The sequence below is a fragment of the Ammospiza caudacuta genome, chromosome 2 (assembly GCF_027887145.1).
Source record: "Ammospiza caudacuta isolate bAmmCau1 chromosome 2, bAmmCau1.pri, whole genome shotgun sequence".
NCBI classification, from domain to species: Eukaryota; Metazoa; Chordata; class Aves; order Passeriformes; family Passerellidae; genus Ammospiza; species Ammospiza caudacuta.
Window position 1 is genome coordinate 105321869 of NC_080594.1, and position 13500 is coordinate 105335368.

The 13500-nt window shown below is 42.2% G+C and overlaps 2 protein-coding genes across 3 annotated transcripts in view; both read right to left on the bottom strand.

Moving 5' to 3' along the window:
- The window catches only part of PHKA2 (phosphorylase kinase regulatory subunit alpha 2), a 44344-nt gene extending 35560 nt beyond the window's left edge, over positions 1–8784 (bottom strand). The window contains exons 1-5 of the mRNA XM_058800613.1: positions 8698–8784; positions 3441–3599; positions 2053–2100; positions 1392–1560; positions 457–539 (exon numbers count right to left, since the gene is read on the bottom strand). Of these exons, the coding sequence (XP_058656596.1) occupies positions 457–539; positions 1392–1560; positions 2053–2100; positions 3441–3599; positions 8698–8775 (537 nt within the window). The 5' untranslated portion in view covers positions 8776–8784. The remainder of the gene's footprint in view (positions 1–456; positions 540–1391; positions 1561–2052; positions 2101–3440; positions 3600–8697) is intronic.
- Positions 8785–10363: 1579 nt separating this feature from the next.
- The window catches only part of ADGRG2 (adhesion G protein-coupled receptor G2), a 58784-nt gene continuing 55647 nt past the window's right edge, over positions 10364–13500 (bottom strand). Inside the window, exon 28 of one of the 2 annotated variants that reach the window (XM_058824890.1) lies at positions 10364–12377. In XM_058824890.1, coding sequence (XP_058680873.1) covers positions 12226–12377 — 152 coding nt within the window. In that variant the 3' untranslated portion in view covers positions 10364–12225. Of the gene's footprint in view, positions 12397–13500 lie in introns of both variants that reach the window. The other variant, XM_058824889.1, reaches the window with a different exon arrangement.

Genomic DNA, 13500 nt, shown 5'->3' on the forward strand with positions numbered 1-13500 from the left:
AAAAGAGACTCTCCTCATGTTTGAAAAGAAGCACATAAAAATCCACCCCAGCAAGGTCATATGTACAATCACAAATCACTGCCTTCACAGAAGACACAAAGCTCTTTATCCCTCCTGTGCATGTTTCTCTCCATGTCCCTTCAACTTGGTTTGCTAACAATTTACCCTTTCCAGAAAGGCCTAGAAGACTTATAATTAGACATCAGGAAATATTACTAATTATCAATAAAACCCCCTATTACTATCATAGAACAAGTATACCTCACCCACACAGCAGTAAATCCTCCACAGCCCTCCCAATATCTCCAAAGATGCTGGTTGCATTGTAAAGTCCTGACAGGTTCTGATATCCTCTTGTGGAAAAAACAAGTCCCTATTTAACTTCTCCAGCAATAAATAATTTTCCACCCACACTTGAGCAGTGTTCAGATCATTTACATATAAATAACTACTTACAGCAACTTTGTAGGCAGCTTCTATGTAAAAAACAAGATTCTGGATAAAGGTAACCTCATCAAGGGTGAAGATAATACGTAGCCCTGATCAAAAGAAGCAAAGAGAATAATTACATTGTATCAGAACTGCAATAGCTACTCTTCAGTGAGTTTCATGCTTTTGTTTATTTGCTTCCAACCCCTGCCCACTGAAATCAAAGGAAAAACTCATACTGATTTACAAAGGTCAGGCAGCAAGCCTCAATACTTGCTGCTCACAAAATACTTCAAACCCCACCAATATAGTGTTTCAAAGATCAACCAAAAACCAACGAAAGACCAAGCAAAACTGTGAGGGTGACACTCAGACCATGGGTAAAAAGGCACCTGAGCCAGCTCTGGCTCTCCAGAACAATGCATATCAATCCCTGCAGCTCCCCAGCCCTCTGCCTGCTCAGTGCTCTACCTAGGAACCTTCAAGACAACCAGGTGCCTGCTCTGCAGGGATCAATTGCAAGGGGCTTCAAGGACAGAAAAACATGTAAGAAAACAAATCCTTATCCTCACAGGAGGAGTACAATTAAGAAGAACACAAGATAAAGCAGCACCAGTAAGAGAAGAAACACTGATGGCACAAGTCTACCTGACTTGATGTTGCCACTCTCTAAAGAAACGTGGTTGTTCCCTATGAAGTCTTTAAACATGAGACTTCTCTGACATGATTCTAAATATCTCATGTATTTGATGTCTTGATTAAGGGCATAGACACTGCAAATTACTATAAACATGAAATTTAATTTAAAGCATATTTCTTTTCCAAAGAAAAATGACTTGCTTCTGAGTAATAATTACGTAAAGACCTTTGAAGCTGATTACTAGCTCTTTTTTTTTTTCCTTTTAAAATAAAAGCTAGAATAGAAAAGGCTGCAGCAAAAGGCAAAAATATCTTCTGCTTACCTGATGCAGTCATCTGTGCCAAGAAGAGCAGGTAGAGGGAAGTTGCATCCACCTGTAGATGCCCCCACTGGTCGTCCCCAACCACCGTGGCACAAGTTGAGGAGTTGTACTTGGCATGGAGGCAGTCTTTGGTACTCTGAGTGCGCTTGAACTTCTCTACCTTATCTACCTAAAAAACATCACAAATCTCAAATCTGAAACATTTTGGAAGAAATTCTCCAAATGATTTCAAAATTAACAACTTTTCTTAGGGGAGGAAAATCTTGAGGTCTTAATCCTGTTACCACACTCAGTTTTGATTGATCAGAGGGCTTAAACACAACTCTGACTTTAGACTCCAGGTAAATTCACATCTCTACAGAAAAGAATACAATTAAATCATCTTGTTGAGTTCAGATCTAAACTATAGGCATTCATCTTGGTGAAAATCAGTTTGCAAAGGCAAACTCTGACTTGCTACAAACACAGTATCAAAACATTACTTGGACAATAACTGGAAGCAAGATCAGTGTTTTGCTCAAGAGTTTTAAGAAAACTCCTCACACCATCATTGGCACACACACAGAATAGGTCACTCCACAGAAGACACAAGAACTACACACTTCAATGAAATGCTTGTGAACACAACATCTACTAATTCAGCTCAATCCTATGGCATTACCTGTCTCATCATGCACTGCAAGAGTCCCCGCATCAGCTTCACAACATTCTGCAGGAACAAAACAGACCAGTGACACTCAGCTCTTACAAACAACATTCAGAAGTGGCAAAGTTCATACCCTCTACTAATGTCCTGCCAAAGGTAAAAAAAGAATGTGTATTTGCCCAAAATGTTTTGCATGCTTTTTTTTAAAATACACTGATCAGATTTCATTCCTTCATTCCCATCTAGGAGAAGTCTTTTTCCTAAGGTCCTCTCTAAACAGTGGAACAACTCTCCATGGTCCTTCTATCTAGCTAAAGGAAGTAAGAAGAATGGGAGAAGAAAAGGAAGTCTTGTAAGAATATTAATACTAACAATAAATTTTTTGAATGACAGATCTAGGGAACACTGGTAGGTGACATCAAGACATTGACATGACTGTGAAACCTCCAGAGTTTCTTCCACTCTCTATGCAGTACAGCAAAAAATAAGTGACTTGTAGAGAAAGGGGTGTAAATGGGAATGTAGAGAAGTGCAAGACTGTGCATTAAATAATCAACCCTACCTTTTCACCCCAAAAATATAACTTCAAAATATGATCATGCAAACTGAGTCAAGTTTATTGTGTCACCATGGACCTCCTTGGTTCAAGTAGGACATACCAGCAAAAAATTTGCCCAGTGACTCCAAAACAACAGCAGGACACCAACAGTCCCTCACCTCACATTTAACCCACCTCTGTTTACATTCTCATTCCTGATACTCACATTCCCAGCTGCAGATTTTAGTATTTAACTGTGTGAGTTATGTCCCCTTCCAATTCTCCAGCACAGATGTCATCAGTCTGGAGATTGATACCTTCTCTGCTATGATCAAACATGCCTACATACCACATAGGCACATTTGGAATGTGCACACTTCTGTGCACATTCCAAAGACTTCTACTTTAAACGGCATGCTTCTCTTTATGGGGAAGAATGGTCTTGCAGATAAATTGCTGCAAGATCCAAGCAGCCTAGGCCTGATTTTCTGCACCATAACACACCTCATGAAGGACCTCAAGGTTTAATCAGAGAGAGCTTCATAAATTAGGGTACAAAACCTCTCAGAAGCCTTATTTTCAACAATCAGCCAACTGATGGAAGTTTGACTTCAACATATTTTTGTTTTGTTTGTAGTTAAATTCAGATGTTTGCCTCTCTGCCATCCAGTCCTTCAAATCCTCCTTGCCACAAAGTTGCCAGGGACACTGCACACCACACACTGCATGGATGCTGCTGTCTTTGGAACACTCCAAGCTGGGAAAACCCCACCAGATTCCAGACAGCAGCAGTGTGAATGCACTCTCCAAAACCACACCAGTAAGAAAACCCAAACAGTGGAACCGGCTCATGCTCATGACGCACCTGCTCGAGCTCGTAGGCTTTGGCTTTGTCCTCGTCCCGGTCCGCGTTCTTGCGATAGGCCATCCCCAGCCCCCACACGGCCAGGATGCTGTAGATGTTGTCCCGCACCCAGGCATCCTTATGGTCAGCCCCGGCTGAGAGCAGCCCCGTCACTGGGTTCTAACCATGGCAGAAGGAACAAAGAACAAACATCACCACCTCGAGTCCCATCACTTCTCTCTGTATGAAAGGGTAACAAACTAAACGTGATTTCATGCTAAGCGCACACTGCGGCTGCTCATGAATTCGCAGCAGAAGTGAGACCCCATCCTTCCTTCCCAAACTCACACAAGTGAAATGCAAAATTTATTTGAACCCTTCGAAGTTTACTTTTGAACCCTGTAAAGTTTACAGCATCCAGCTGGACATCTTCATCCACTAAGGATTAGTAGCTAAGTCACTGAGTGAAATTCAGAATACACCAAGGAAATGGAAATTTAAATTTTACATATTTATGAGGAAAAGAGGCCACTGAGATAACACTTGAAATTGAGTGTGGGATATAGGCTCCTCTATGTAAATGTTCTGTGACATAATCTTTAGAAAGTAAAAAACCACTAGTGATCTTCTAGGAGATTAAAAAAGTATTTCTGTACATCTGCCGACTGGGTTTATGACAGCTAAGTGAATGTAAAACTTTTTTATATTCTCCTTTGGAAAATGTACAGGAAAAAAAAGTGAAGGTGTTGAAAAGCAGTACTGTCTGACAAGCAGACTGAGTAGTCTCCTGCATCCCAAATACTCCATTAAATTTTTAATTGCATCATTAATTCCCATCACTTCACTATCCTTAATTTTTTAGACCATCTTTCTTGGCTGTACCTTCTTGACTAATAAAAAAATGAGACAAAGAGGCAAAAGTCAATAGAATTTTCAATCAAATCAAGCCTTTAAAGAAAATTTCAGTGAATGAAGACCAATTGGTGGGGCTGGTGTGACAAGGGGCAAAGATTACTAAAGACTACTTTTACAAAAGTAAAATTTAAAAGGATACATCCACCTATTTTTCATTTCTCCCTGGTTCATTCAAAATTATTTTTTAAAAAGCTGGTTTGAGGGAGAGGGGCTTTAATTACAATTTCCTGGTCTCTCCATGTGAGCAGCACATGGGTAACAGCCTGACAGACATGACCTGGCACAGTCAGCCCCATTGTTATGGTTTAATACAGCAATGTTTAGTGACTCCCTCAGAGTAGAAATGAAGTTCTATTGCAAAGCCCTGCCTCAGCAAGGTCTTCACAAACCAAGTTACAGCTGAAGAACCCCTACTCACCTGTTTGATGGGAAAAGTAGCACATATGAATGCAAATGGCTTAAAAAACTTGTCTTTGATCTTGAGAAGTCAAACAGGGAGTAACAGAAGTCCCAGTTCAGCACTGTGCCCACATGACAAAAGGGTTTCAAAAGGCAGACCACAAACTCCCAGCATTCCTAGAGGACACTTTGTTTCCCTCCCTCCAATGCAGGACAACAAACGTCTGCTCACCTGCAGCCCTGCCTTGATAGAGATCACTCTGCTGAGAAATGCTCATTTTGGTTTATTTTCCCCTACTCTCCACACTGGCTAGCTGCCATTTGAAAAATAAAAATGTCTCTGTGTACCGAATTGGAATCCCAGAGAAATGGCCCATCCAAGACTTTAAAAGACTATTCAGCTCCCAGACAAGGACTTGTCTGGTTCAAGAGGTTGTATTAAACACATCCATGGGTAGTTGTCACCATTTCACCACCTTTGGCTCCTCTACAAGTTGGTCCCAGCTTTTGGGGTGCACTGGGGCTGGCTCTCATGAACTGACAACACATTAATGTCTTTCCTCATGCACATTCAGAATGTTAGCAGAACAATGTAATATATTAATTAATATTTTAAGTGTCTTTGTTTGAGCTTTTTAGAAGTATTTTCTCTTAAAAACCACAACCACTTTCTTCTGTTACCTGCTGACACCATATGAAAACTACAATGTTTACAAGGTGCTAAAGAACCCACAGAAACACTGAGTGCACTTAATCCCCCTGATGTCAAAGGGCTTTTAGCTTAGCTAGTCTTCTATCTATGCAGTGATGGCTAATCAGACTAGCAGGTCTGATCCTGCAAATCACACTGCTCAGAAGATCCAAGGAGCAAAGAATTTTATCAGCACCATGGGCTGCCAGCTGAGAGCACTGAACAGAAAGCTGACTGCTGGACTAAGACCTTAAACTGTTGTATCGTGCCCAAAACTATTTTTAAATCTATCCATCAATCTGGAAAGAAAAAGGCCCCCCAACAATCCAAACAAAAAAAATACAGCAGTTCCTACAGGGCAGCAAGTGTCAATAAGAACTTCAGCAGGACAGGCACAAAACGATTGAGGTTCTAATAAGAGCAGCAAAGCAAGTAATTTAGCATCTTGCTGAAAGGTGCAAATTAAACAGATTGTCTCATTGATCTGTCAGGTGAAAACTGAGGTGGCTCTAGCAAAGCTTGTAGATTTGCTTGTGAAACCAGATGTAACATGATGTGAGTGAGTCTTGAGGATGGTCCTGTGCAAGACCAGGAGCTGGACTTGATTTTTGTGAGTCCCTTTCAATGTGATTCTGTAATACAGCTGGGGTTACCCATCAAGGTATGAGCTTTCCTTATCAGGTCCATATGCTTTTCACTTCTACTTAAAATGTACATAGATGTTAGGTTTTACCATTTCCTAATCTTAAGATTAACATTTTTTTCTTATGTCATTCAATTTAACAGGTGCAATAAGCAGCTGAGAACATCCTTCTGGTGGTGCTTTTCAATGTCTGCTCTGGCCCCTGTCCCTTGGGGTACATGCAGCAGATGGCAGGCCCCCCACAGACAGGAGCCAGTGGTCTGGTCTTATCCTCCTTTATAACCTTTAACCGGATGGTGACTATCACTGTGTATGCTACAGGCACTGACAAGGACAATGCAACATCTGCAAAACAGGAAAAGAAACCTGCTGACCTGATCCTCCAAGATGCCACAGAGAAAACTGTCAACCCTGAACAGGTTCAGTTGAACCTGTTCTTTAAACTCATCTGCCTGGTAGCACAGATATCCTGCATTAAAAATTGCTTGTAAAATCACATTGATCTAGAGTGATTGGAATGAGCACAGGATCAACTGAAAAAGCTAGCTCCAGGTGTATTAAACACCTGATCAAAGCCCAGTGTTTGTGCACACTCTGTGCTGCCCTTGCTGCACCCCACAGAGGTGAGTGTGTCCCTGCCCCTGTCAGAGCACAGCAGCTGATGTGCCAAGGCTGCACTCCCCAGCTGTGCATGTGAGGTGCAGGGTCACAGGCACACATTAGCCCCTGCTGAGCAGCAGCACCTCAGAAGCATTTGAAACACCTTCTGGTTCTTCTGCCAGGCTGCTCCATGGCTAAAACTCACTTCCCTGGCCCCTGGCTTCCTGGGAGGCACTAAGAAGGCACCAGCAGCAGCATCCAAGCCCAGCCAGCCACAGACTTTCTGTTCCCAAGAAAGACACAGCTGCATGAGGCCCAAAGACAACCTACCTAATTTTCCAAGGCACTGCATCTCTTCACCTTGCTGAACATAACATTTTCAAATCATTGCAGTGAAAAAAACAGAAAGACTATATATAAATATATTTTAAAAACCTAGAAACCTTGAGCATTGAGCATTTCTCTGGGTCCTCCTGAGATACCACTGATCCTCTGCCTTGCTGCAAGCCGGCGAATTGCTTTCCACACAAAGAAGAAAACTTACCTCCTTTCCCCACCTCTGAATTCTCCCACACATTGAACCCTTAGTGGAAAAGGCAATACACAATCATGAACACTCATCCCATTTTACAAAATTCTCGGTCATCAATATGAACCCCTGTATTACCATTTACTTACCCTTTTTCCTATTGTTAATATTAATACCATCAAGGCTTTCATGGGGCATGTTTGAGCTCTGAATCTCAGAGGCTCCACATCTCCCCTAATGGAAGCTGTTATCAGCATTCTCATCTTACAAACAAGGAAATCAAAGCAGGCATTGGAAGCCAAAGTGACTTGCCCAAGGTCATCTTGCTGACAATAGGCAGAGATGGAAGTATAGCTAAAAGCTTCTATTGCACCCCAGCACAGGAAGAGCCAAAATTATCTTCTCATGCCACATATGCCAGTTCTTGCATTTGTTTCTACTGAGTCTACAGTAATTAGTACACAAACACCAAATCACAGGTGTTTGGACCCTGTGCTCAAAACAATGGCCAGTGACAAAAATCTTACTGACCAAAGTGCATTTGGAGTCCAGCCTCCTCTTTCACTGCTTACCAGTTTCTTGCAACTCTCATCAACAAAGCATATCTGGTAACCAATCTGTGCAGAAAACCCTGCTGCTCATCTTTATATACTGGGTTGTTTAACCAAAGCACGACACTGCTGAACACCTTCTGAGTCCTCAGTGCCCACCTGGGTAAAACAAGCACACTAAGCACTGTGCTGACCAAAAAACACAAGGTGGGCAACAACCTCCCGGAATCACCTGTTATTTTCTTTCGTTCTTTCGCTGCTCGCCTGTGCAGGCAGCCCCGCCTGACTCCAGAGGCTCAGCAGTGCGGACAGCTGAGAACAGACTGGAAGCTCTGGGACGTGCCCGGCCGCACACACGGGCTGGGGGAGCGCACGGGGACCCGCACCGCGCTGTGCTGACAGCGCGGCACAAAGTCCTGCTCGGGGCTCTGATGTCACCGGGCCGGAATGCCGCTGTTACCGTGTGTGCGAATATACATATACATATATATATACACACACATATATATACATATATATACACACACACATATATATACATATATATATATACATACACACACATATACATAGTAGGTAGTGTGTACCTATCCATCTAGATAGATAGATAGATATAGTGCGCACAACGGCTAGGTGTGTATCATACGGCCATGAAGACATTGTATACACAACACTATTATTATTTACAAGCTCAGACTCGCTGTGTTTTCCACACGCTTTTCAAGGCGCACTTACACGAGCACCCCCAGGATCCGCACCGCCTCAGCATTCCCCGCGCTGTTCCGCAGGGTGGGGCGGGACGTGCGGACAGGAGGCCGCCGGGGCGGGGATGTTCGTGTCCCTCCCGCAGCCCCCGGCCCCGGCAGCCGCCCCACGCCCCCGGCACGGCCCCACCGCGCCCGGCGCCCCCAGCCCCGAGCAAGCGTCCCGGGGCGGCGGCTGCTCCTCACCTGGTGGCAGAGGATGGTCCGCTGGACCAGGCGGGCGTAGCCGTCCAGGCGCACCCCCGAGTTGCTGCGGCTCCTCATGGCCCCACGGCGGGCCCGGCTGCCCGGCCCGGCCGCGCTCAGGGCGGCGGTACCCGGAGATGGCGGCGGCCTCTCCCCGCCCTCACGGCGGAGCGGGGCGGGGCAGCAGCGGCCTCCGCCCTCAGGCACGGCGGGGACACCGGGACGGCCATGCACAAGGACGGAGCGGAGGAGGGGCCGCCTGGCGTGACAAAAGCTCGGCTGCGTTTGTAAAAAATAGTGTCGATTTTACAGAAACTCTTCGTAAATTCGTAAAATAAAGCTGAGAATACCAGAATACTTGCTGGAAGCTTTTCTTTCCCCCAGCCTTAAAAAACCCCCACCGTTTTGAGATCTGATCGAATGAAAGCACGGCACAGATGCAGCAGAGTAGGTGAAGGTGTCGTATTCAATCAAAATTCGGAAACAAATTTTTTCCCATTGTCTTTTTTTTTTTCTTTTTAAGTGAAATTGTAGCATTAGCAGAGTTACTATTGTCTCTTTTCCTTGCTGTTCTTCGTTCATTGCCTATAGCTGACAGTCGTGGTTGAGAAGGCAGCGTTCACAGCCGCGTTGGTTCCATCGGCGGTCGGGCCCCACCTCTGCAGGTGCTGCACAGCAGAGCGGAGCTCGGAGCTTCATCACCTCCCCCTGCCAGAGCCGAGCGATGAAACCTGCCCCGGGCCGAAACACGGACCAGCTCACGGCTCCCTGAGCTCTGCACCAGCCTGCCCCTTCAGCGCACCGCCTTTTAGAGAGACTGCACTTGGGTACCAAGTTTGCTGAGCAGGGTGCTGCCAGCTACACGGCAGGTTGCTGTTTATCTTTGACTAAGCTTAAAACTTCCTTACAGGTCCCCCGAGTTAGCCTTGCAGCCACAAACTAATGCACAGAATTTTACTTGGTGCTCTGGGCGGGTGTTGCAGCTTTCCCCGAGCTCTCTCTGGGTGTCCCGGCTAAACAAAGTCCAAGAGACCAAGTACCAAAACGATACTGTAACACCCAATGTAAAAACACCCTGTAAAAACATGTTTTCAGCTAGTTTGAGGATGAGCTAAAAATTATGCTGGTGCAAGTACAAATTTTTACTACAATATGAGCGTGCTATTAAGTGGCAAAGTCAGAAAGGACTCCTCTCCCCTAGAAATATATAAAGTAATTTTTTTTTTCAAGAATACTAACATATTTTAGTGTGTAAAAATAAAAACAACAGGAAGACTCTGAGCAGGTCAGTGGAATATATGTACTCATAAGGAATTTAATTACTGAAGCTAAAGTCAGCTATGTGCTCTTGCTTACAGCATTCCTTTGGAAGAGCTTCAGCAGTCTTAAGGGCAGGCATTACTGGACTAACTTATGTCAGGGTTTTCTCTGCTAAAATCCAGATCTGTCAGAACCATGCAAGGTAAAACATGTAGCAGAGAATAAATGCAAAAGCTGGGTCAGCTTTTTCTCCAAGAGGTGACATACAGGTCCTGTAATCTGAAGAAGTGTAACAGCCCAGTATAAACGACACATTTATCTAAAAGACAAAGTTATATATATCTTGTGTTGTACTTGCTGCAAATTTATTACTTTTTTTTACAGATGAAAATATAAATATAATAACATTAAATAAATTTACAAGAAACACTGCGAAGGCAATTAGCCAAATAGTTAAAGCATTCACAGAAATGTATTCCAGCTACTAGCATTCCAGAATGGGCTTTTACCAACATGCAGCTAAAACCCTGTGGATAAACACAACAAATACTTTAAATTCTCCCCTTAAAAGCACAGTCAGAGTAATTTTGGATGTGACTGAAATAACTGAAAGAACCTGTGTTGCCCACAGAACCACAATGGGGTTTGAGCACTGCAGAGGTTCAATTGTTAACTCCAACAGAGCCCCAGATAAGAGGCATGTAACTCACGCTTTTTGTTAAGGAGTGTGTTTTCAGGGCACCCAACTGAGCCCTCCCCACTGGGAAAGCAAAGCCCTTGCTCCCCATCAGCATGTACCTGCTTCATGCAGCCCTCTTTACAGGGGCTGGTACTCTGCAGTCTGGCACCAGTTTGTCCTAGTTTGCTTTAGGAGCATCCAGCTTTTGCCCAAGAATGCAAATTGAAAAAGCAGTGGCCATAACTGCTCATGTGTGTGAGGAAGAAGTGGTAAGACCAGGGCTTAGGCCAATTTCTGTTCAGGAATCTTTACAATGTTGTATGGACTTTCAGCTGTTTTACATGAAGAGCCAAAATTCTTTTTTTCCCAGTAAATATCACAAGAGGAATGCAATTTTGCTTCAGCAATTACTAAGCTAGTGCCTCAGTATTTGGTTTGCCAACTGCAAGCCAAAGTTTAAGCAGAAATACTCATTAGAATAGCTCAAGAGCTGCCCCTTAAAAAACAGCCATGCAATGAAACAAACAATTTCTCAGCTACTAAATATAGCAGCTGTCATTTATTATTTCTCTTTTTTCTTCAAATTGCCTCCCCTCCCCCCTCCCAAACTTCTCAACTTCCATCATTGCAAATGAAAAATGGCAGTGTCTCACCACTCAATATAAATACTGACCCTGGTGAAATCAATGGCAAAAACTGATGACTTCAGTCAAGCCACCAACACAGATTAGCTGTACATAATAACCTACTGACTATTTAATACTCCATTCATGGCACTCTACTTGAATTATACCCAATTTCTATCCCTCTATGGTGTACTAAAAGTTAGCTAAAAGTTCAAGACCGATTGTGTTTGTTATTTACAGATCTGCATCTAGTGGATATATTCAAACTACTCTAAGTGATCCACTTAATGGACAAACTAAGTTTTGTAGCATTCTATGTTAAAGATAATTAACTAAAGAAAAATGCAAACTCACAATAAAAGTTACAAACAAAATACCAATTATTTTTCTATACATAGGTATATTTAAATTTATATTACAAGAATAAATATAAAAGTATCATTGAGATGCTTAAAGGTAGATATTTTCTGCTTATGTACATGACTGCAGAGTTTGCTACTAAAATGTACAAAAAGTTGAAGACAGTGTAGCTAACATTTTTAAAGTTAACATCGTTTGTATACACAAGTTGTAACTTTCTACATTTATACAGTACTACAAAGCATTATATCCACATAAACTTAATTGTAATGAAAAAAGTCTAAATAAAACTTTTGTTTAAATGTTAAAAAACCCCTCAAGAAACCCCACTCCGAAGAAGAAAAAAAATGGAAGTGTGCCAGCTGTAATCCGACATCCAAGACCTTGTCAAAATGATAGGTTCCTTTTCCTTTCTTTTTTTTTTTTTTTAAATAATTGTCCTTGTCAATCCATTGCATGGCTGCCTTGAAGTTCCAGTACCATATATTAAATAAAACCAGTTCTTGGTCTGCTCACATTATGTAAAACTGCTGAAGTAAAACTCTACTTCACACTGTAAAACAATGTGCTGTTTAAAAGGAAATCACATTTTCTCCATAGAACTTAGGCTTCCTCTCTTTGAAGTCCTTCTGAGTGAGATTTGGCTTTCTTGGCTGCCAGTATCATCCTTGTCTTGGAATACAAGTTGCTTGCCTGAAAAGTCATGGAGACACACATCACCATTCTGTACAGTGAAACAAACACCATTCTTCTCACTGGAAAGATAAAGATGGCCTGTTGAAACAAAAAAGTGCATTCCTTATCAGAAAGGTTCAGAATCAAGCCTCCCATGCTTTTTTTAGTCACTATAGGGAGTTCATACACTCTCATTTTATCTTTGCAACAATTTTAAAATGTGTATTTTTGGTAAGTATTTTGTATACATTTCTTTTCCTGTGTGAAATCCTGATATTTGAGAGATGTTAATATATTTATGCACAAGGATTCAATGTTTTGAGTAATGAAGGTCACAATTCTCAAAATGTAGACTTGACTTGGAATAAGTATCACTAGATAAGATGCAAAATACTCCTCATTTTAATGATTTGCTTTAATGAATTAAGTTTTAAAGGTGTCTCAGGTGTGCCATGCATCTGAAAGAACAGAGTACAAGGAATTCAGCTTACAGCATTTACTTCTGAAGGACAATCAGAATAAGGCCTAGGTCTGATCACGGACCAAAACCATACTTAGACTGCCGAGAATCTTACCCATTTAGGTGAATCCACAATGAACACGTCTAATACCATTGCTGACTGAAGCCTTTTACTGAAATGCTCCATAAATGTTTAGTTCACTGGATAAATCTCCTGCCCCTATGTATCACATTCTAAATATTTTTAATGATAATTTGTGGTTTTTTTTATTCTAAGTATTTGTGCAAACACTTCTGTTTGGACTTTTTAAAAATTTAGTTATTAATTTAAACAGTCAACCATCACTTAAACAGGCACAAATGTAGACAGGGTGAGACAAGCAGAAGAGCTTTGTTTATGAATTCAAATAAGAAAAAGGTTGAAATGATAGAAAATAACCATACTTGCTAACACTGTGATTGTTGTTTAACCCCCTGCCTGCCTAACACTGTTTTATCTTAGGAGTGTTCAAAATAGCTGTGCCCTAAAGCTAGGGCAAAAGCGGAGAAGAAAATAAGGCTTTTCTGTGAACAAATTCAGAAGGGTGGTTTGTGTTCCTCAGTGAGAAAATCTGCAGGTTCAGCCATGTGATACCTAACTGTAATTTCTGAAATATGCAAATCTGCAAGAGAAAAACTGAAAATAAGGCAATATTAGAATGCCATTAAAAAATGAAGTCCAGTAGGAAAGCAAAGTCACAGGC